At 45.8% G+C, this 24,865-nt stretch overlaps 1 protein-coding gene across 4 annotated transcripts in view; it reads right to left on the bottom strand.

Annotated features, from left to right (window-relative positions):
• PAPPA2 (pappalysin 2) overlaps positions 1-24,865 on the bottom strand; it is a 280,558-nt gene that overhangs the window by 4,113 nt on the left and 251,580 nt on the right. For all 4 annotated transcript variants that reach the window (XM_040446705.1, XM_040446706.1, XM_040446707.1 and 1 more), the window contains exon 22: positions 1,046-1,144. In XM_040446705.1, the coding sequence (XP_040302639.1) occupies positions 1,046-1,144 (99 nt within the window). The remainder of the gene's footprint in view (positions 1-1,045; positions 1,145-24,865) is intronic.

Raw genomic sequence — 24,865 nt, forward strand, 5'->3', positions numbered from 1 at the left:
TGTGGCTGAACTGCCTCCCTGCTATGTAATTGTCTCTGCTCCATGCCAAAATAATCCAGCAAAAGTTCCTCTCTACCAGCTTGCATTGCCACCAACACACTTTTTGAGTGTATGTTAACTAGCTTCCGAGAAAATGGGGCATCTTGGGAGACCTGATGTAAAAAGTGGCAAGGATTCTAACCTTTGGGCATGGAAAATCAAGTGAGGTAAAAAATAGATGGACGTATCATCTACTAGTCCAGGTTCACCGAAGAGAAACAGGGATAAAAGAGAAACCGAGAGGGGCGCCTGGGTGGCGCAGTCGGTTAAGCGTCCAACTTCAGCCAGGTCACGATCTCGCGGTCCTGAGTTCGAGCCCCGCGTCAGGCTCTGGGCTGATGGCTCAGAGCCTGGAGCCTGTTTCCGATTCTGTGTCTCCCTCTCTCTCTGCCCCTCCCCCGTTCATGCTCTGTCTCTCTCTGTCCCAAAAATAAATAAAAAATAAACGTTGAAAAAAAAAATTAAAAAAAAAAAAAGAGAAACCGAGAAAAAGACTCCTGCTCAGGATCGGTCTAGGGAGTCCTGCAAGCAGCCTGTGGTGGCCACTCAACATACATTTGAGATATGGTTATACTGCACTATACAGGATTATCAATGTAATTACAATTTATTAATTACAAACCAACTTAATTAAATTAATTAAACTAGTAGCAACTGGATATCACTTCATTGGTGGTCTTGCCTCTCCAGGGGGGTAGAGGCCATGATTCCCTGCCAACAGAAGTGTATCCCAGACAATTATAAGCAGATGTGAGTCTCTGAGTAGCAAAGCCATAGGTTTTTTGAAGGTGCTCCTTAAAGAATTAGCGTTTTCTAACAACCTCACCTAAAATCACTGCCCTTCATCCTGCCACCATAGAAGCTTCAATGTTTTCTCACGATCATTCCTTCTTGAGTGTTGAACAAGCACCAATTATGGTACAGAAGGAAGGAGAACCAGCCAAAGCCCCTGCGCTGATTCCTGGAGCCCCTGCCCAGCCTGTTACCCGCAGGCGGGTTCACGTACCTTCTTGGAGGACAGAGTAGAAGAGCAGCAGTCTCCCCCATCATAGTGGCAGTAGGCCCGGTTGTTGATGGTATCGCACCACCCATCGGCTTGGAAAGGCTGGTGAAGACATGAGAGGTCAGCGTCTAAGAACAGCTTTGCTGGCCTTTGCCCAGCTCTCCCACCCATCCTCACCCCACCATAATCCGTGGAACTCCAGGGATATTATGGGAGAACACCCAAAGGACAGGATACAAACTGACCCAACGTTCTCAAGAAGCTGAAAAGTCCCAAGACCATTAGACCCAAGAGTCTGTTAAATTTTACTCTCAACAACTCTGCTTCTCACCAGCTCTAGGATCCAGAATGGTTCATCTAAACTCCTTGGTCAGCTTTTTCACCCTCATGTAGTCACAGGTCTTTGTGTCAAGTAGGCTACGGAACATTCTCACACGTTTCAACTCTGTGGAAAAGCCTGTGCAGCTGGCCAGGTTGGCTTTAGAATTCCCATTTGATCAGTGAGGAAACGGAGATGCACAGAGATGACAAAAATTGCCCTGATTTGGATAGTTAGGGTCAAGCCGGCTCTGGATTAGAAGTCACGCATCTTGACTTTCTGTTCCTTCTCCCAGATTCAGAACCATAACTACCACCCCTTTGCTGCCACTTGTGTTTAAAGAGCCTGGTGGTCCTGAGGTGCTGTGAATACCCAAATGATGTCTGTCCAGAATGCAGGGGTCCTGGGGCTTGGGACACTAGCGCTAGAACATGAATCGTCTCACATGGACAGCTACCTAAAGCACAGCAGCTAGACACAGAGCAGGGAGAGCTGAAGTGTTTCCATTCATTCCTGTTACTGCTACAAGTGAACAGAAACCAAAATGGGAAACGGGCCCAGGCCAAACCAGAGTTAATGGAGTGTTTCTCCCCAAAAGGGAATGTATGATAAGAACAGCAATAAGCGGTTAAAATAAAAGCTCAGAAGCCCAATGTGCCGTTTCCCTAGAACTCCTCCTGGAGAAAAACAGTGTCCCACAGCATCCTGGAGGGCATGCCAGCCAGCCCACCTACTCAATCGCATTGGCTGCTTCCCATCCTGAGTGGATGCCCAATTGCAAAGCCTCAGGAAACATCTTGTGGTCAAACTCTTTGTACCACAAGACAGTCAGTAGACTTTTGAGTTCTTAGGTCGCCTTCCAGTTTACATGTTTAAATCACTTTCTCTCCCCCAACCCTCCTTAAATGTCAAATAGACGGACTGTTCCCTATTTCACTGGGCTTTGATCAGACAGATCACTAAACTGGGGGGAAAAAAAAAGGCCATTAAATGATTTTCAGCAATTGAATTACATCAGAAGGAGCTCATCCAAATTATTACTTCAATGTTTTGATTTATTCTATGGGGTCCTGAGGTCATTTGAACATCATTCCAGATGTATACCAGTTTGCCAATCACTGAAAAGTTGCTACTTGTGGCGTGGAACTCAACAGCTGTTGCACAGCTGTCCAGCAATGTCGGTTGAGAGCAGGAAGTCAAAATGAATTCTGTTTTCAACACGGGCCTCACTGGGATAAAGACAAAGGTTTTGAGGTGAGCGTTTGTCTTTAACACTAGAACCAGTCACTCTGGCTCTGCAGAACTTGGGATAACTATACAATCAGGACTTGGGTCTACAACTGCAGCCCTATAAAAGGAGTCAACGTACAGCCACCTGCATCCTTAACGTCTCTAAATGCTCTTGGGTCCTCCCAGGAGGATCAGATACATCTACTGAGATTCCCCCAGAGTTTTCTTTTTCTTTTTCAAGTGTTGGGAGTGTATTTTCCTCATCTAACACCGCATCTGTTACTTTTTTTTCCAACCCTGACTGACTCATTGGCAAAACTTAATCTGTTCCTCCTTTATTTTTCATCTTATTGTCTATAAAAATCCAAAGGGCACCCAAAATACTTTTTTTTTTTTTTTTACGTATAAAGTATGGTCTTCAGTATGGAGGATTAAAGGGAGAGCTTTCTTTTCGTAAGAACAACTTAAACATAAGAATGAATTAATAAAGGATCCAGGGAGATCTTCCTTTCCAAAGTCTTCCCCAAGGATGGCTTCTTATCTTAGGAACACTAGGGAAGACAGGGTGAAAAGAGTAGAAATGGTCTAGGTGACCTTCTCTACCTCCTGATGGATGTCCACTGCTATAGCCTGAACATGATTTCTAGAAACTGCTTCTTTGCTGCTCTCAAAGGGTCATCAGGGAAGAAAAGGGAATTTATTAAAAGGAGCAGAAAATCGGAGGAAAGGTTGGAAAGACCCAAGTATTTAATTCACTATATACCTATTAGAATTAATTGTTCCTCCCCCAACCTGCCAAAAACAACTGCTCCACCCTAAACAAACAGAGTCTCCAATGGCAACATGTGCCTGGGAAGCTTGACAGCTTGAGTCCAAAGTTACAATGGAAAAATTAGGAAGGGAAAAATGACTAATTGATTCAAAGTTTTTAAAGCATCTGAAGACTGCATATAGATTAGATCAAAATCTCAATAATGGAAAGGTGTCAGACTTGCCACAGGAAACTTTCCCCAAGGAAGGGCACAAGGCTTGGTTTCTCTGCACAACGTGTCCATAGGTGAATCGTCACTACCCATACCTACACCTCATTTATCCTGTAACATCAGAAAACAAAGTGCTTCACATTAAGTGGATTTTTCAAATACCTGAAGACTATTTCTTCAGGAGACACTTTTTCATTTTCATTTTAACCATTTTGGCAAAAGAAAAAAAAACTATAAAATTCCTCTTATCATGCCTTTTAATAACTTGGATAGAACACAAATTCATCCGCACGAACATTTTTCATTTCCATTTATGGGAAGGCTTTCTGTATGGGGACACTTGTCCCTTCACTAGATGAGCCCCCTCCAACACACACACACACACACACACACACACACACACACACACACTTCATAAGTCAAGCTTCTTAGAATTATACCTGAAGTAAGTACCTAGATCTGAGACAGAGGCGTGGTTGTTCTTTTTATGATCCAGGAGCTTGATGTTATCTATGGTCAGCTAGCTGTTGCTCTGGTCAGATGAGGCGGCCATATAAATGGCTGTGTGTGAATGACGAAATATAAGGAGGAAGGGCTATCAGTCTCTATGACCATGGGACTATGGAAACTGTACAACTTTGGAAACTTCTCAAAAGTAAAGATAACTTCTTCTTTATATTATGTCATCTACATTCTTTATGTTGTATTATTTTCTGATTAAGGTTGTTCTGGAAAACTAGGCATGGGGATGGTGGCCCTATCTAGTCATTCATCCATTCATTCAACATCCTTTATTCCTTACCTCTATGTGCCAGGCATTGTTACGGGGATACAAAGATAAAAAAAAAACATGGTTGCGACCCTGGAGAGAACCCACTGCAAACAAGCATAGCTTATGATGATGAGTGTGGCACAGGGGTGTGGACAGGAGAGAAAAGTACCGAATCCAGATTTTGGTGGTAGGGATCTGTAAGAACTTTCAGGGGCTGGCTCTGCTACATCTAGCCCCTGGGGAGGAGAGGTTAGGACTGGATGATTCGGAGGGGATGCCTGAGGGAACTGTGTAAGGGAAAAAAGAGGGTGAAAATAGAGAGACAGGTGGTCTCAGACTGCCTATCACAGGGCCCGCCCTCAGGAATGGTTCCATGAACATCAACTGATTGGCTGATAATACCTCTATTACTTGAATGACATTAAGAGCATTTTTCTTCTATAGCTTGCAGCAGAACTCATGACCATAGTGATGTTTTAGAACGGTCAGCGTTGAACTTTAGATGTTCTGCTCTGCTAACCTACAGGCTGGGATCTCAGCCACAAGTGACTATATCCCTAGAGGTAAGGCATGAGACAAAATCCTGATTTGCCATCTTTTAAAAAAAATACGTACTTATTTATTTTGAGAGAGAGAGAGCACAAGCAGGGGAGGGGCAGAGAGAGAGAGGGCTCCGTGTTGTCAGCACAGAGCCCGATGTGGGGCTCGAACTCATGAACCATGAGATCGTGACCCAAGCTGAAACCAAGAGTTGGATACTTAACCGACTCAGCCAGCCAGGCACCCCCTGATTTACCATCTTGAGGAGTGTTTCAGACCAGGAGAAGCTGCTAATACCATTTATGCCTAATGCTTAACACTGTTTTCTTTCTCCCACACCATTTCCCACCAAAACCCTCTAGGTATGTGAAGGACAAATCAGACCCACATCCGTTTCTTCATATTGATGAGGCTGCCTCAGGCCCCAAAGAAGCCCCTCGCCAGGGACACTATGTTGCCGTGCCGGACACAGTCCTGGCGGTAGATAAAGCCTCTTGTGAATACGTACAAGAACGTGTGCTAACTTTCTCTTTTTCTCTGGCTTTCCAGTGAGTGCTTGGCCCGATTCTCCGGCCTGATTCTGATTCTTCTTTCATCCCAAAGATCTGCCTGCTGTGTCCATACTCCCTGGGCTTCACTGCAAGGCCACTCTCCGAATTTCACAGGCAAAACCTGTGAGGCCTTTGAGGCCCCTCAAGGAGCCTTGGTGACCAGAACACTACTTGCTTTTTGTTTTTCTTTGAAAGGGTCACAGATACATGAAATTCTATGGTTGGATGGAGCCTTGAAGACTGTTTAGTACAAAACTCTGATATTACAAATGATAAAATGGATGCTTAAAAAAAAAAAAAGAAATGTCTTGTTTGTCAGGCTAGTGGGTGGCCATTCTGCGAGTGAGGAGGAAATCTCTGGATCCTTGATCTGATGTTCTCTCTACTATACCATGCTACCGCTATCTGATGAAATCATCGATCTTTGAATTTATGGGGAATGCTGGGTAATTTAATTCCTTTGGGACCTCTATAAGAAATGGCTTAGGTACAGCATTAACAACGAAGTGAACCCAACAATCCAATACGGAAACAAAAAAGGACTGTTTATATGTATCATCTCAATTCCCCTGAACCCCAACAACTTCCCTCCTTATTTTCCCAGCGACAGGCCGAAACATGTCCCCAATAAGCGACCGGGCGCCATCACTGCTTCTGGCCTCGGGGCTTGGTCAGTGCATATTTCCCTAGAGGCTGATTTCCCCAGGAGGAAGCAGCAACTCTGCTCCCATCCCATCGGCAGATGCCTGCAACCCAGAAACATTTATTTCTGGGTCCCAGAATGCTAAAGCCAGATATTTTTCTGCTCATTGCAGTCATCTGACGGAAAGAGGAAACGGAGCTGTTCCCCTCCTCCAGCGTTCACCCCTTGGGGTGGGAGGGTGCCAATGATCTCACATTTGTGGGTTTGCCACAATCTTCTTGGAAAATGTAAAATTAGAATAGATACCCTGAGATGGATTCTGCAGGAAGAGTTTCTTACATGCAGCCTCCTCTGGAAAATCTCCTCTGGCTCCCTGGACCCAGAGAACTCTCCCTAGCTGTGCGTTACTATGGTATATTTTAGCCATATTTGCATTATTTAAGACTCGACACTCTGAATGGACTATCGAGGACTCACTCAGAGAGTAACCATCTTCACCAGCAGCTAGTTCAGTGTCTGGTGCCACAGGAGGTTCTCAAGGAATGAATATGGGGCACGTGGGTGGCTCAGTCGGTTAAGTGTCCGACTTCAGCTCAGACCATGATCTCATGGTTTGTGGGTTCGAGCCCCGTGTCGGGCACCGTGCTGACCACTGGGAGGCTGGAGCCTGCTTCGGACTCTGTGTCTCCCTCTCTCTCTGCCCCTCCCCCGCTTGCTCTCTGTCTCTCTCAAAAAATAAACAATAAAAACATATTTTTAATGAATAAATATGGGGGTGGCTAACTTCATTTCCTTAGCATACTTTGTGACCAGATCTGTCCTTTTCATTATTCTTCTCCTACTAGGTACAGAGCATTGGTATATACTTATTTAAGAGTGGAAAGAGACAGCGGAATACACCATCTAAAAGTTCTCCTTCTATAATCCATCTAAAAATGTTGGATAAAATTTAACAATATCCTCTCAACTCCAGAGCTGGGATAAGAAGAAAGGAAGGGAAATTATCAGGGGGCCAAAAACAAAAAAGAAGCTGGAAAACCAGAGCAGAAAGACGGGAGTGAAAGCATGGCTGTCTTAGGAATGTTTGCAAATATCTGTAATCAAGTGGTTAGGTTTTAACAGCTGATTGGGGGTAGGCGCCCAAGTCCCGGGCCCTTGCAAGGTGGTGAACTCGTAAGCGACGCTGTTAGTGTTTTAATAAGAAGACTGGGTTTGTGAGGACCGATATGGAATGACTCAATCATACGGCGATGCCGTACAAGGTACCCTGGCTCACTTGGAACTGGGAGACTGGTTCGTGCCCACCAGCCCTGAAGACCAGACGATGCAAATCCCAGCCTCGGCAGAGTCACCGATCGCTAAGGTATTAAGGACCTGCTGAGTTACAGGGTAGCAGTTGAAACTGCAAACGGTACTTCCTCGGACGCCAAAGGTCTGCTCCACAAATAATAGATGAGCAAGATGTAATTGAAAGAAAGGCAATGGAGACACGCATTCTGCTGGATGGGCAGAGGGAAGCACCCCATTTGGTGGCCCTGAGTAACATCAGGAGTTGGGGTGCAGTCCTATGGTCCACTGTGCTTTACTGGTCTGGGCAAGCTCACACGACTTCTGTATAGGGCTTCAAACCTCGGCCTGTGCAATACCCCAGACTTGCAAAAAGAGGAAAAGCAAACGTGCCACTTTGTAGGGTCCAAAAGAGACACCCGATTACGACGAGTTTATCTATGTGCGACACCACGACCAAAGCAGTCTTGGAACAGAAATAATCAAATGGTGCAGAACCCATATTCTTCCGAGAGAAATAGTGGGGATGAGTTGAAGTGGAAAGAAAGAAAGCAAACAGGAAAGAAGGAAAACAAAAGAACGTCAAGTGACTTGTAAGATTTTCATCTCCTTCAAGGTACATGGGGCTTAACACCTTCTGCTCTGGAAAATGATAAGGCTGTAGAGTGCAGTGATAAAGAGCTTGGAATACGGTGTTAGATAAACCTGTGCCCGGATCCCAGCTCTGCTCCTCACCGTGACCTTGTAGATGTGAGCGAATTACTGGACTTCTTTAAGTAGCATTATCCTCATTTGCGAGTGAGAATAACACCTCCCTCATAGACTGTTGTAAGGAGTAAATGAGCCAATGGAGGTGAAATACTTAGCCCCGTACCTGGTACACAGGAAGTCCTCAAGGAATCCTAGTTTTATGAAGGGGGCAGGAATACTACCATTGCTTTTACTGCCGTGGGTTGGTGTCTGAGTTCCCGCCACAGAGACCCTGGTCAGAAAAGCTTTGAGATTCTACCAGCAATACTTCAGAGTCAAAGCCACGGACGTTCTCATCCCCACGCCTCCTGCCCCATTCACTTTCACCACAAACGCACCATCTGAGTCATGAAGGAGTCAGGTGACAAGGGAAATGGGTCTGGAAATTATAAAAACAGAGTGGGAGAGGCCTGACTGGCTTCTGGAAAGCAAGGCTCTCCTCAAAACCATGGTGGTGACTTGAGTGTCTTAGCCTCTGAAAAACCCCAAACCACCACAGACACCTCTTCCCTGACGGGCACCACAGGAAAACAGGAAAGTGAGAAGACGCTCTGTGACTGACTTTCCGGCCAAAAACAACCTCCTAGCAGCCCCTTTCATTTCACTGCAAAGAGAGACCCGGTACGGCAGACTCTTCGACCTCACTTACACACGTATGCCAGCCTGCTTCCCCGCTGGCCTGCCTCTGGGCCCAACAGAGCCGGGTGCTTGTCAGCCACCCCCAGGCAGGGGTCGGGGTGGGGGTAAGAGCCCCAGACGGTGAAGATGAGGCACTCGGGTCGAGTCTGCATTCACCTGTGCCAGAGGAACGTTGGCTCGAAATTAGGGCTCTATTTCCCAAGAGATAGAGACAGAAGAGAGCATTCTCCCATGGGCCCTTATCATGCTGTCTTGGGGGCTCAAAAACCAAATGAGACGGCCCTCCTAACGTTTGTGGCCTGCCCCTCTGTGGAGAAATGCCACAGTAGTGAGCCACTGCTACTGATGGGAGTGTGTCCTGGGAGGCCTCACCCAGGCTAAGAAGCCCTGTGCCTCCGGCCCTGACCTCCAGCTGCCTTCGACCAAACTGCACGGGACCGGGCCACCGTCCTTATTCCTCGGTCACGTCTCCACAATCACGCGCAAGGCCGCTGCCGGGCCACAGCTGGCCTCCATGTCCACAAACGACCCCCCAAACCTCTCTTCTGGCTCCCGTCCTCCACGCTCGCCCTTGGCCCGGCCGCAGCTCTTCCCCAGCAGCCGGCTGGTCCAGATTTTATGCCAATGGCTCCCAACCCTATGCCGTTGCGCTCCTTGCTTCTCGAACCACACCGCAACGCCTCTCAAGAGGCTGTCTGGTGGCGACCACGGCAGTTCTCCCGAGTCCTGATGCAGCAACGTCTGCTTGGGCTCCCGGCAAGAACCAGCAATGACACACCAGCAGGCCTCACTCGCCTCTCCGCTGCCAGACTGGTAGGCCCGCTGATTGTCGTGATTTTGTTTTCTTGTTTGGATGGGGGCTGGGAGAGGTGGTGACGGCAGAGGTGGCCTGCAAGGTCTGCTGCCACGGTCTCGCTTGCACGGCATTTGACTTTCTTCTCTAAAAGAGGGACGCATCAGCAACTGTCCGGGGGAATTTCCTGTCTCCCCTCCTGCTAATCGGAGCCAGCCTACGTGTTTCAAGGTCAACGATAGAGACTTTGAACACAAGAGGTTTGGACTCGGTAAGGCCCCCGGGGGGCAGGCACACTTCCATCCGTGCTTCTTTCCATGAGCGGTAGACCCCCACAGCAGCACAGTGCCCAACACAGCACACGGGGTTCTTAACGCAAGACTCATGGATCCCCTCCAGAAGACACTTTCTAACCTAAGAAGGCAGAATATTTTTCTGCTTTCCACTCCTCCTGCCCTTCCTCCAAGGTAAGGTGCCTTTCCTCTGTTGTTCCCAACCACCCCAGGTGTCCATTCTCGCCATCAATTACGCTCCCTAACACGTCACCTGAGAATGGCTCAGCATGAGCTTCCAGGTACAGGTTCACGGATGGTAGACCCTTACGGAACCAAACTTAAAGATCCAGAAGAACGAACCTGGGAGCAGAAATTCAGGCCATGGCAGCCACCGTGCTGAGCAGGTGGGACGGGACCTGCCCTGCCCGTGTCACCACTGCTGGCAGTCACTCACACAGCCCCTCCTCTCTTGGCTCTCCACCAGCTGTTGTGCCGGGACCGCACCCCCCGTGAGGGACACCGTCGGCAGCCTTGCTCTGCTCAAGGGCTCACATCGCTCTGGGAGGTGGAGGAGGAGGAAGGAGGAGGAAACAGCTGGCAGAAAGGGCTGGAAAGGCACCGGGAAGAAGACCCCGGGGCAGACTGCCGGGGTCCCACTCTGACCGCGAGCCTCTACTTCCCTCTGTCCCCGTCTTCTGACTCCTTGGCCGGCCTGCAGTTCATGGGAGGTTGAGGCCGGCCTGGGCTGGCGATGGAAATGTTCTACCGCAGCCCGCCACGCGTGCTCGCCCCCCGGCGCCCCGCCACACGCACACCCATGCCAGGCAGCTCGGCATTTCTTGGCTCCCCAGGCCTGCCTGTGCGAGATGACTGGGAATGCAGACTGTGGGAGGAAACGACAATATTCATTGTTTGGATTAAATATTTTTCTTGGCCCTCCTGCTGTTTGCTGAGCGTCGTATTTTTTTTTTCTTTCCCCATTCTCCCTCATTCCTTCCCCCCTCCCTCCCTCCCTCCCTCCCTCCCTCTCTCTCTTTTTCTCACTCTCTCCTCAGCAACCGAGCACACTGGGAGAAATTTCGGGGAGAAAGCAGACACTCCTGGGGTGGAAAGAGCTATTTAAAGGAATCAAAGCAGGTGACAGAACCTTTTGCCATTCTGATACCATGCCCAGCTCTTCCCAAACATGGAGCACTTTGGAGTAAATCTAAAGCTACGTTGTTTTGAGTGTTCACAAGTACTCGTGGGGTCTAACTCGCAGGACTTGTTTTCTCTCTCATTCTCACTTTCTTTCATATATTATGTATATATACACATTATTACGTACACGTCATATACACAGAAAACACACAGATATAACAGACACATATATACACACGTACACATATATATGGTACGTACGATATATACAATATTCATATGGAAGATACATGTGTCGTAATAATATGTAACATGTATATTATGGATATATAACATTAAGATATGTGTTTTTATTATATATATACATACACAGAGAGACGTATACAATTTCTCTGTAAGTTCCTTGGTATAAGGAATGTACCTAAAGGCAAAAAAATTATTACAAACTACAAGCCATCATATAGAAGCCAGATGCAATTTTTATCTTATATATGGCATTTTCTGTGACATGGCACTGTGCTATGTGGATGCTATGCATGATCTTACCGAGCCCTCACCATCACTCAGTGAGGTAGGTATGTATTATCATGCCCATTTTGCCAATTAAAACACCAAGGACTTGAGCCATTAAGGAACCTGTGTGAAGAAAAGACGTACAGCCACTGTCCGATGGCCAGGCTCGTGCTATAATCATCCTGATGTATCCGTCCTGCCACCAGTATTGTCACCAAATCATAATGATACGTCACACTCCACTTCTCAGTAGCAAACCTGGTCCAATCTCTCGCCACACCTATGAGCATGCAAAGCCACTCTCTGAGGAAAAGTCAATGCTATAGAAATCCACGAAAAACGGATCAGGTAGGCTATTTAAGTTCAAAACATATACTATGAGCCAGGCGTGAGGCTAGTTGCTGAATTCTTGGGATATTTAAATCGATACATAATTAGTGTGTCTTCTTCTAGGTACAAGGAACACGGTATGTTCTGTGTATGACAAAGTCTGCCTTAAATTTTTTTTTTCAACGTTTTTTATTTATTTTTGGGACAGAGAGAGACAGAGCATGAACAGGGGAGGGGCAGAGAGAGAGGGAGACACAGAATCGGAAACAGGCTCCAGGCTCCGAGCCATCAGCCCAGAGCCCGACGCGGGGCTCGAACTCACGGACCGCGAGATCGTGACCTGGCTGAAGTCGGACGCTTAACCGACTGCGCCACACAGGCGCCCCAACAAAGTCTGCCTTAAAGCAGCTTTGGTGTCATCAGCACTGAATAAGGAAGGATCTGAACAGCGTCTGAGAAAATAGGAAAGAAATCATGGGCCAATGGAGGATTAATTCCCAAGTAACTAATAGCACCAATAAGAGCTAGAAGGCTCAGAATAGGAAAGGGTCTGCGACATTTCAGAAAAGCTTTATGGAGTATATAGGATTAGATTTCATCTTTGAGTATGGATGGGATTTGGCAGAGAAGTGGGGGGAAAGATCACAGCAGGAGGGCAAAGATAAGCCAAGATTTCAGATGAAAAAGAAAGCGATGTATCTGTGGTTTTCTGCCTCAAGTATTAATGGCCCACATTAGGAACTAGGTCAAAATCTCCATTCTGAGGAATCTAGCTGCTCCTTAGCGTGAAGACAATAGAGACCACTGGAAGTTTTGCTTTGTTTTGTCTTCTCTGTGTTTTGTTTTGAGCAGAAGAACAGGATAAAAGTTATGTTTCAAAGACTGGATCTGGGGACAGTGTGGGAAATGTTCCGGAAAGAAGGGATCAGATTCAGAGCAGGTAGAAGTTCACCTCAAACAGATATGAACTGAAGAAAACAGAACTGGCTGGTTGTAACATGGAACAGAAAACAAAACAAACAAAAAACAGACAGACAGGAGAGGTACTGCAAAGGAAATGGCCATATTTGGGTAGGAGACCAAATGCAGATGAAGGTTTTTTTTGTGACATTTTGACTTTCAAACCAGGCAAAATGTTTCTCAAAAAATTTGTTCATTATGGGGCGCCTGGGTGGCTCAGTCAGTTTAGCATCCGACTTCGGCTCAGGTCAGAATCTTGTAGTCTGTGAATTCGAGCCCCACGTCAGGCTGTATACAGACGGCTCAGAGCCTGCTTCAGATTCTGTCTCCCTCTCTCTCTCTGCCCCTCCCCTGCTCATGCTCTGTCTCTGTCTCTCAAAAATAAACATTAAAAAAAAATTTTTTTTTAATTTGCTCATTAAAAAAAAAAAGCTAGAAAGAATCCTTACTGAATCTAAGGACTCAGTCTTAAGAAACAGAGTCTAAGCAATCAGCAAACCCTGTCCTAGCTCACAGTGATAAGGTCTACACATCCTTTCCCATATAAACACAGACCTAGAGGGTCCCGGCCAGTTTTCTCTCCTGCCCGATTACTGCCAGGCTTTCTCCACAACTTAGGCCTGTTTTGTCACCCCTGTAAAACCCAGGTCCGGCTGAGTTGAGGAACAGCAGGAGGGAGGTGTCATATTTAGTCTAGAATATTTTCTTGCCAATAGTCTTATCTCTTTTAGCCCTAGTCTAAGTTCCTGTGTCTGCAAACACCTCAATTTGTGTGGCTGATTACTGATTACTGTGGTTCTTAAGCTGAACCTGTGACGCCATCCCACTCATCAATCCGCTGCTCTGTCCTCCATTAATTGGTGGATGCACGGAGCCTCCCTGTCACCCATATGGAACCTATTCTGCGTGTAAGTGTCTGGTTTACATCCCCTTTATCTAGGGGACGCTTGTCCGTGTATCTTTTTCACTCTTCCACTGATCGGCTGCATGTGTTTCAAATAGGTCCCCACTCTCATCTCCCTGGTCTCTGGTCCTCATTCAGCAGGGTTCACTGGCACAACACCCCTTCTTCCAGGTTAAAGCTTGCAAAGCCTGGGGAGCTGTCCCAACAGGTGGCCAGCACCCTGTGCTCATCTCTTCACTGAGTATTCTACAAGCCCTACATTCCTAATTCATGTGTTGTTTGTTTTCAATCTTCCTACCAGTTAAGAACAAGGACTCTGGAAACAGACTGCCGGGGTTTGTGTATTTATCCCACATTTGCTACCTCTGGAGCTTTGCAAAGGGACCTGAATTCTCAGCCCCTCAGTTCCCTCATCAGGAAAATAGGAATGATAATAAGGGTAATAATTCCTTAGTATGCACCTGCTATATAATAAACACTCAGTAATGTTATTAAATATACCATGCAACCAGGAGCTACTTCTTGTCTGTTTCCTGAGTGCAATAAGCCTGGATATTCTGAGTATTGATGGTTCCCTGTCTGTGAAGGTGGACGGTAGCCCTCCCAGAGGCAGCTACGGGATAACCTGGTGGGTCATTCTCCTCTCTCTTAATCACGACCTGTAATCCCAGGGATCTTACATTTACTTTGCCCAAGTATAGGAATAGAAAAACTATGCATAATATGGCCGTAAGGCAGGAAAAATACAGAAGCCAAGTTAGCTGATACTAATCCTCTCTCTTACGTTCTGTTGTAGTTGAGGTACAGCAGCAAGGCTGTGTCAAAGTCTGTCTTTAGTCCCTGGTCTCTTTTTCCCCCACCATCTCCACATCCACGCTGGGCCCTGCTCGCTCTGAAAACCCCCTTGCCCAAGGTGTCCATCTCTACCATAGTGTCTGCATAGTCTCCTACCTCTCCGGAAAGCAGCTGACATGTTAAGGAGCCAATGATAAATATGTATTTGCAACCAGATAAAATAGAAATTATTGAAGAGAAAATGACTTTAACTTTGGAAACTTTGAGACTTCGTAAGTCAGATGTGGGAGATAAATATTTGAGGGAGAAATAGAAGTATGTACAGCATCCTTAAAGTTATACAGTGCAGGCAGCCACCTGTTAAAGAAAACTGGGAAACTTCGTTCTATGTGTCGGAACGTCTTCTACTCAGGTGAAGTGAGCATGAGTGGTGCTGTTAGGGACTGAAGTGTGTTCCTCCAAAATGCATATGTTGAAGCCCCAACTCACAATATGATGGTATCTGGAGGTGAGGCTCTAACAGGTCATTAGGTTTAGATGATATCATGATGGGATCAATGTTCTTAAAGAAGACATACCAGCTCCTCCTCTCTCTCTCTCTCTCTCTCTCTCTCTCTCTCTCTCTCTCCCTTGTGAAGACATAGCAAGAAGGCAGCCGTCGGCACACCAGAAAGACAGCCCTCACCAGGAAACTGAATGAACCAGCACCTTGATCTGGGACTTCCCAGCCCTCCAGAACTGTAAGAAATAAATGTCTGGTGTTTAAGTCCCTCAGTCTGTGGTCTTTGACCACAGCAGCCCAAGCAGACCAACACGCATGCCTTAGTTAGTGAGTTTATTAATTTAGCTATTTTTCCTGATCTGTCAACACAAAGGATTTTCAGAGATCCTGTCTGAGAAAAAGGGAGCACGAAAACAAGGTAAGAGAGGACAGGCAGGAAGCGGCTCTCAAGAGGGAGCCCAAAGAAGTTAAAAGATCACTGGGTTCTGCTATTCAGTTACTGGGAAACCCGGATGGGTCTGGCCATCGGGCTGGGCGCAAGGGGCATAGACACAGGACAGGTGAGTATGGCCAACAAGCCGGGCAGGCTCCAGGTACTCGTGACTCAGCTGCCGTGTCACTGGGGTCATAAGTGGTTCCAAGGCCAGAGACCATTCCCAGGAACCTGACGGCATAGCAGACATGCACCACCAAGTTTAATATTTCTCACATTAGAAAGACTTCAGTTGAATCTAATCTCATTTTTAATTAGTCCTCACATCGCCTGGTGAGACAGATTAATATGATTATCCATATTCCACTGATGGGGAAAATGAGACAAAGGGCCATGCCCCAAGGTCACTTGGGGAATGAGCACTAGAGGTGAAAATTAAACTTAAGCATTTTAAACTTTCAAGCCAGAACACAAGGGAGAGGACATTGGGGACATGGCTTTCATCTCCATTTGTTCAGGATCTTTCACATCTGGATAATGCATATTCAACTTACTACTTGGTTTGTCTAATTAAAAAACAAAATACTAATTCCAGTTCTGCACCCCACCAGTCCACATTCAATGCATAAAGAATTCACTAAATAATATATGCCAAAGAAGAGAATTAAATGAGCATTACTTAACCACATGTGAATATTTGTTGACTATTTATGGTATGTTTAATAATAAACTACAGTGTGTGTGTGTGGGGGGGGTGGATAGGGGTGGATATAAACACAGAGGAATTAAACATGCCCCCTGCCCTCTAGAAGCTGGTTTAACTGGCTGTTCAAAATAGCTACACCAACAAAAACACAAATAGCATATACCTCCAACCACACAGGCAGGAACCAAGTTTTTCTTTACTCCCCATGGTAGATGTTCAAGCATTATATGTTGGGAAACTGTTAAGTTGGGCTTTCTTCAGAGTAAACTGAGATTATCAGTGTGAGAGGTGAGCCCACAGAATAATCATGCACCCTCCTTCCAAGCAAATTAAGTTCATCTTCAACTCCTCTCTTGTATTCGCATCCAACATCCAAACGCTTACCATTCTACTGCAGAAATAGTTCTATATTCAGCCCCTTTTCTTTCTACTTTCTCAGTTCAGTGAGAGACTATTACATTAGCTCAGGTTAGAGGTGATAAGGTTCTGACTTCCACGCTCAAAAGTTTTTGTCATCATGACTTTCTTCCTAAAGTATACGTCCTATCATGTTTTCTCTGTGACAGAGATATTCAATGTTCACCTGATATCTGTATAGTCCCCTGTGTTTCCCTGACCCTCTTGAGGCGGGCTTGAGGCCATGTGACCACGTACTGGGAAATAGAAAGGCAAGCGGAAATGATGTATTAATTCTGTTCCAAGGGACTCAAGAGTTACCGGCCCCTCTTGCGTCTTTTCCGTCCCTTTGGAGGCAACCATGGAGACCACATTTTGAGAGAACAGAGGAATAAGACAGAAGAGATGAATGGGCGCTTTAAATATTTACACCTTTAGAGATTTAAGACTTAATCTCAGACAAAGACCAAATCAAGGGGTGGATCTTTAACACCCTTTGTTGAGGCTTTTAACTGGACTAATGTGGCACCTGGGGGATCCTCGCATCTTAAAAAAATGCCTCCTAGAAAAGAGACGAAGGCCTTTGTCCCAGAGAAGCCTCTTAAGCTTAGAATACCTTTAATTAAAGCTACAGAGAGAGCCACATCTGGAAAAGACTTGTGAGGATAGCTGTTGGTATATGGATTTAACTAAAATTAAATGTATACAAAACCAATAAAGTCTGTGAGTTGAATTGCCAAAAGTACCATCAGCTTGGATTAAAAGAGACTTATAGTTGGAGAACATGAAAAGATTTTTGGGTCCCCCATAGTCTACGACAACAAAGCAGGCAGAGAGAACCACTTAGCTTCCAGTGGAGGGATGTTCTCCAAAGCAACTTTTTGTGGCCTAAGAGGATGATGGAAAATGAAGGACTCCCAAGCCAGCAGAGCCAAAAGCCATGAAGAACTCCCTGGGAGTTATACCCAAGGAGTAATCAAATGCTACTGAACAAGCTACTCCCTATTCTAAGAGTAGGGGTTTTTTACAACTTGTCTCAGAGGGATTTCAGAATTGTCGTTGGCCGGTAACTGTTACGTGCCTCTCATTATTCTGCCTGAAAGGGGTCATTTACTGTAGGTGCCTTTTCTCTGCCCCACTTTGTTCATCAGGTGTGTGTAAGGTAGAGAACTTGAACACCAGGCTCTAGATTAAGAGAAGCACATTGTAACCTGATAGTAAATCACGATCGTCTAGATTTCAAGCCTGATGCTATGATCGGGGAAGACTTTTGGAGTGTCTTGGGATCGAGTAGAATGAGTTTAAATGCAACAAATGTTTGATTGACTGGCAGATGACATTACATGTCCACTGTTCCTTTCACTCTCTTCCTTTGTCATGACTTCTCTATCAACAGAGTCTGATTCTCCTTCCTACTAATTCTGGACCTAGCCATGGGGCTTGTCTTGAACAATGGAATGTGAGTGCGTGTCACACACGCTACGTTTGACCAGAGGTTTTGAATGTGCTGGCATGCCTCTGCTGGTCCTTTTGTGCCCATGCTATCCACCAAGAGTTAACAGAACCTGAGTAGTAGCTGCTGACCCTGAAACCTCGAGTGACAGACACGTGGAGCATATCCGGACCCAACACACAACCTAAAGCAGAACGAGTTCAGTCACCCTGCAGATGCACGAGTGAGAAATACATCTTGTTATTAAAAGGCCCTGGTGCTTGATTATTTGTTATACAGCATTATTACGGACAAATTTGATGACTGCATTGTACCACTCCCTTTCACAGCTTTGCCTTTCCACATGCTTCTGTTTATCCTTCAAAAGGTTACCCTTCTAAGAAGATCTCTGCGTGACTGGGACAAGCTATTTGCTTTATTCTCGGTGTCCCCACGTGACTTTGAATGTATCTCTGTGTTGCTATACTCATGGGGTAGCAACTGATTGCTCACCTCTATTGCACAGACTGGGTTAGGAAGTTAACTTAATCACTTCTGTAACTCAGCACAAACTGGACACTCAGAAATATTTTAAGGGAGGAAATGAATAAATGGGTATGAAGCAGTGGTCGTAGCTTAGTGACCAGGGTATAAGTCGGGAAAGGAGGTTACGACTCTTCTGCAAATCCCAGCCATTGGGGGGAGCAGCAAGCTTTTAGATTGGGAAATGGCATGAGGCTCACACAGAAAAGCTGGATGAATTTGTTTTTTCGTGTGTTGGAATTTGGAGCCCTAGATTCTGTAGCTAAGCTTGGAGAGGTGGGAAGATGCTTCCCATGCATGAAGTAGTGTACATTCCTGGGTTAGAACATGTTTTCTTTGGGGGTTGCTGTGGTTTCTTTCTCTTTTTCTCTTTTCTTTCCTTTTTATTTTTTCCCCCAGCTTTGGAAGCATCCAATGTTTGCAATAACAATAACAACAAAAATATGAGGCTGGCCCAGTATAAATCAGGAGAGAATGTGTACATGCAGTGGATGTAGGGGGTAGGAGAAGGAGGTAGAAAGTGGAGAGAGGGGAGAAGAAAGGAGGCACACAGTTGCCAGGAGCTTCACAGAAGAAAATGCCATGCCGGACACGTGGCTGGCACAGAGGAGAGCGACATCTGTTCTCGATGAGGATCCCCGGTGTGTGCACGTGTGTGTGCATGTGCGTGTGTAAGGAAACACCCAGGCTGTGTGCTTCAGGAAGTCTGCTCGTGGCTCCAGTCTCACTGGGTCTGCGATGCTGCCCTCGGTGGTGGCCTCTTACCGTGGGTTAGATCTCCAGCCAACTCATTCTCGCAAAGTATGTTGCAGGCTAGAACGGGCTGTGGAAAACAAGCCCAAGAAAAGCCACAAGGGCCTCCTGACCCATTTGAATTTTTCTCCTGCCAAGCTCTCATTACTGAGCTTAAATAGGAAGGAAAACAATGTATAAGGCTGAAGAGGCTATGGAGACTCTACGGGGGGAAAAGTCTCACTGGGCTCGCTGGGCTAGGGGTGCTGAGACGAGAAAGAGGTAATAAATCTGTTTTCAAAGTAGGTGTATGGTTTTGTTTTGCCCTTTTTTTCCAGTTTGGTTAAGCATTTGAAGACTTGTTTTCTCTCTTACCCCTGTTACTCTCTTCAATGAAACGCAGGAGAAAGAAGGTGGAGGGTTTGTATCCTCCAGGGACAGTGGTCATCCTCTGAAGGAGGAAGGGGCCCTAAGATGCTGGGCTGGAGCTGGCACAGTGCTGGCAAGCCTCCAGCGGGGGCTGCTGTCAGCCCCTTACACAAGGCTCTGATGTCCACTTTGGGTGCCTACGCTCGGAAAGGTAGAGCCAAAGAGACACAAAATTTAGCTCAAAATTGTAGACCTGATTCCTGAAAGGGATCAGACTGAGTCTAAAGGAGAGCAGCAGAGGTTGCACTTCTCCTTTGTCCGTTCTTTGCTGCTACGTTACGTGCACACCTGCCCGCAGACATTCAGATCCCTCGCTCCAGAGCTCTGGCACTACGTGAGGCATGTGTCCCCTGTAGCGTCGCCATGCCTCGGCCTGGCCTTGCTTCTCACACAGGGATGATGACAGCGATGATAATCCCCTACTCACGTGTGGCATGTAGTGTCTACAAATGCTTTCACAAACAGCATCTCGTTTGAGAGCCAAAAGAACTTTGCAAGCCAACCAAGGAAGATACTGTTTTCCCGTATGAGTTAAATGGCTCTGATGGAGGTCACACAACCAAAGAAAGGTAAGGGGAGGAGCCAAGTTTTCTCTCTGCAGCGCACAAACAGCCTTCAAAGGGCTGAAGGGATCCTGGGAAACCAGATTTCATCCATCCCCAAAGTCCCAGGCCGGGGCCATGCCGACTGTAGACTTAACACCAAAAAGCGTTCAGTAGAAAGGACGCTTAAAGGAATCAAAAACTCAGGGTCTCCTGGCAACCTTATTACTCTTCCCGAGTTAGCAAAATTGTCCTTTTCCCCTAAGTAATCAAGTTGCTCAAGGTTGTTAAGTTACTGCTAGTCCTCTCCCACATGTGTGGCTGCCCGTAACTTTCTACCTCATTCATCCATGCAGAAGGTATTTATTGAGCATTTACCATGCTCCAGACACCTTACCACTTTATTATGCACGAGATACAACAGTGAATAAAATAAATAAAAAGTTCTGCCCTGTGAAGCTCAAATCCCAGTGGGGGAAAATAGACATTAAAGATAACAAAGAAGTCATTATTTCATAACTTAGAAAGTCTTATAAGAAACAGGACAATGTAAGGGAAGCAGGACTGCTCTGTGTTGGGGGACGGGTGAGAATGAGGGAGTCAGGACAGCTGTAATTTTCAACCCAATGGTCAGAGGGGGAACATCTGGAGGGTTGTGTGAGCCGTCGTAAGCCATTGGCTTTCACTCTGAGCGAAAGGAGCATGGTTAGAAGGGTTTAGCAGAGTCCTGCGTAGCTTTCACGTACATGTTGACAGCATCCTTTGGCTGCTGAGCTGGGAAGGGACCACGCGGTGGTCATGTGACCAGCCAAGAGGCTGTTGCCCCAATGCAGGCAGCAGATGATGACAGCTCAAACCAGGGTGGCAGCAGTTGGAACAGCGAAAAGTGGATGAACTGTGGATACATTTTAGTAGCTACTGGGGTTCCCTGATGCATTGGATGTGGAGGGTGAGAGAAAGAGAGGAATTAAGATAGCACCGAGGGTTCTGTCCTAGGCAACTGGAAGTATGCAGTTGGCATCGGCTGAGATGGGAAAGTTCGCACAGAGAAATGAGAAGCCGTTGTATATGGAATCCCTGGATTCTAGAATTCCACCTACTACTCTACAAACTTTGTCTTTAGTCATTGTTACTGCTGTCTCACCTGACTCAGAGCATTTGTAATCCCTTCTATCCTCTCTTGGAGACCTTGGGTCTCCAGTCTGTCAACCAGATTATTACCCACGGCCAATAAATACATTCAAGTCTCGTCCACATCAAAGGTCTTTCCATGGACACTGTTTTCCACTTAAATGACAGCCCATGGCACTTCTTCTACTGGCCAACTTTTGGAAACAATAATTTTTATTTGCTGCACCAACTTTCTTATCTGTTTCTCAACCATTTGCCCTCTCCCCCGCCCCACTGCTACCTTTGTGCCAGCGATTTCAGTGAGCGCTTAAATCACAAACTCAGTGGTCTCATGTCAATACTCAACTTGTTGTCTACTCTGTAGCAGTTAACACTATTCACCATCTCCTTCTCCGGAAGTCTCTCTTCTTTCACAGTGTTTCTGAGACCACTCTCTCCTTGATTTCCTTCTACCTTTCCAATCATTCTCTTCCTATCTCCTTGACGAGCTTCACTTCCTCTGTTCTTCCTTATTATCACCTGCCAGGTCTTTTTCTTTCTTGTCCCCATTCAAATGCCTTGCATGACCTCATCCATTTGCCACCTTCAATCATCACCCTTACTTTCCTCTTTTCTCAACCTAAGTCACCAACTGAGACTGTGTTTTTGAACGTCTATTTCCAATTCCACTAAACTCACCCCGTCTAAAGCCCAAGCCCATTATCCCCTCCACAAGCCTACTTCTTTTTCTTTACAGAGGTTAATGGCACTCACTAACCACCCAAGCACCAGTGACTTGGATACAGAACCTCATCTTCCCTACAGGATGTGATTCTAGAATCAGTTTGATGCCTTCAAAGGAAACCCCTCAGTGGTTACTTCTTTCCATCTCTACACCCAGGAGCCAAGTCTGGGCTTTCATCCCTTCTCTTAAAATACAGACGCTGTTTCCTAACCAGTCTACTGATCACCTGTCTCTTCTCCATGGGCTTCATCTCCAACAGCGTATCATATCTGATCTTGCCGTCTCCAGTAAAAACAAAAAAGTGAGGCTCTTCGATGCCTCCAGAATAAAGCTTGTATCCAAAACATGGCAGCATTGAAGCCTCTTTTTAATCTAGCCCACGCCTCTCTAGCCTCACCTGTAGTCTCCACATATCCCATCCTCTGGTGGTTCTCCAGAAATCCTCTGTGTTTTCAACCCCCGTGCCTTGTGCTTATACTATCCTCCCTGCCCACAGGGCTTTCACCTCCAACTGATGAAATTATTACATCCCTCAAGGCCCCACAGGAGTGCCATTTTGCTATAAAATTGTTCCCAAATCTGATGTCCCACCTACTTCCTGCCCGTTCTGTAAGCAAATGCAACCACTTTCTTTGCACTGTTCCCACAGCACATTGAGCATGCCTCTCCCGCAGATCGGACAGGGGGTTCCCAGGAGACAGGGGCCCTGTCTCATTTCACTTCATATCCCTAGAGTCTCATACTATGCATATGCAATAAATGTCTATTCTGTGAATTAGTGCTTCTTAATCTAAAACTTACACTTTCAGGAGTTTGCTACCTTTAAAGAGATTTCTGCTTGGCTCTAGGCTGAAATAAGAAGTTAGAAAAGACAATGCAGGGAAAAGATACCAAAAAAGATATGTGGTCTCTGCCAGGTGCGTCTTTTTCCTTCCACAGAGGCATAAACTCTGTTGAAGGAATTGGTAGTAAGAGTGTGCTGCTCACTGAGCACATACTATGTCCCAGGCTCGTTGCTGGTAAAACATAGGAATTGAATTTGTTTCTATATCAGTTCCCTCTACACACCCCACTCAAATGACCAGAAAGGAATCAAAAAGGTAAGAACTTACAAAAGAAAAGAGGATATGAGGGAGAATGATAGCCAATCGAGAATTCAACACGTAGGAGGGTGGAAAATGGATGGGCGAGCAGGAACTGGTATCACAAATTTGAGAAAACAGATACCTAAATGTCTGAAATGAAATAGAACCCCAGAAAAGCTAAGGAATTAGAAGTGTCAGGCATCCCTACCGGCAGCAGTACAGGTGTGTGTGTGTGTGTGTGTGTGTGCGCGCGCGTGTGCGTGTGTGTGTGTGTGTGTGTGAGCGATGGTCTCAGAGAGCTCAAACTCATCTTCCATATTAGGAAGTCAGTTAAGAATGTCCTAACTGAAAAAAGAAAATCAAGATTAGCAGAAGAATTATTAAATAGATATGTGTGTGTAGATACAGATGTTTACAGATGTAATTTCCAGAAGAAATCAAAGAAATGAAACCAAAGAAGGAAAGAAGACACGAAAGGATCCCCTCTGCCCAGAGAGCCTGAGGTCAGATGGCAGAGGGGCAGGTACTGTTCATCTTCCAAATAAACCTAGAGGTGCCAGATGGCTCTCTCTAAACTAGGTGCAGGTATTACTTTTATAGGATTAAAGCTCAGTTTAAAAAATATTACACAAAAACAAAACAAGGGTGGAGCTGAGATTCAAACCCATTAGTCTGGGGTTGAGATGTGTAGCTTTTCTTCTACACGCGGTGCTGGCTGCAATTTGCAAATAATCAACTTGGGAGTGTCACCCTCTTTGTCATTACTCACCGCCGGGTTAGTCAGAACCACAGACCCACAAACACACACACCCACACACACAACATGCGTATAGGTACACATCTGTACTTTAGAGACTAAAAAGTAAGGTAAGATGTCTAATAGCATAACTTGCTGCCACTCAGTCATTACAATAAAGCATATAATCAAATAATTCCACCTGAAAGAAATGGGGATTTTAGTAGAATGAACTAGAAATGACCCAAACTATATGCACTTTCTGAAAGAGACTGCTTCCCTGACTATTTAATAAAGACGTTGTGCCAGTGATCATGGTGGTAGATAGTATACTAACCAATGCTCTATAGATTCATGAACAGTCTCAGTGCATGTATTTGAGTCGTGCTTAACTGTGTTAAAACACATTTTAGAAGCACACGTAGAAGTGGTAGGGGAACAATGTCTCTGTGCAAAGTGAAAAGGGGTAGAGTTTTTTATGTATAGAACCTGATTATGTCTGCTTGCTGCTAGTTCTAACCTCAGTTATAATCATCGGGAAGAATCTGGAAGGTCGGGCGGGTTAAAGAAAAGAAGGTAGTGTTTCTGTGATGCCAGTTTTGCAGGCGGGTAGTATTTACGTTGCCTTCAAGCCCAGGCTAGAGATGATAAAGAAAAAGAACAGAAAAAAAGGGGAAAAGCACAGAGAAATCAGAAAAAGGGTGCGGTGGGAGGAGACAAAGGGACAACCCGGATGTCGTAAAGAGAATAAGCAGAGGGAGAAAGCCGGCCACCCAGGAAGCCTAGAAGACAAAGAAAGCCAAATGCAGTCCCTTAGAAAGCCCATCAGGATGCGTGGCGTGGCTCCAGGGGAGTTTAAGAGAGGCATAAATTCTCCTGAATGTTGTTAATCTAGATGAGGTTTTACAATTTGCATGGGTCGTGCTCTCCGTGTTTCACTCTTTTAAAAAGTGAGGGGAGGGAAAACACAATGGTTTTAGCTTTCAAAATGAAAACCTAGTCCTGATT

This window comes from Herpailurus yagouaroundi, unplaced genomic scaffold (assembly GCF_014898765.1).
Source record: "Herpailurus yagouaroundi ecotype Mexico unplaced genomic scaffold, PumYag 195, whole genome shotgun sequence".
In the NCBI taxonomy this organism is placed as follows: Eukaryota; Metazoa; Chordata; class Mammalia; order Carnivora; family Felidae; genus Herpailurus; species Herpailurus yagouaroundi.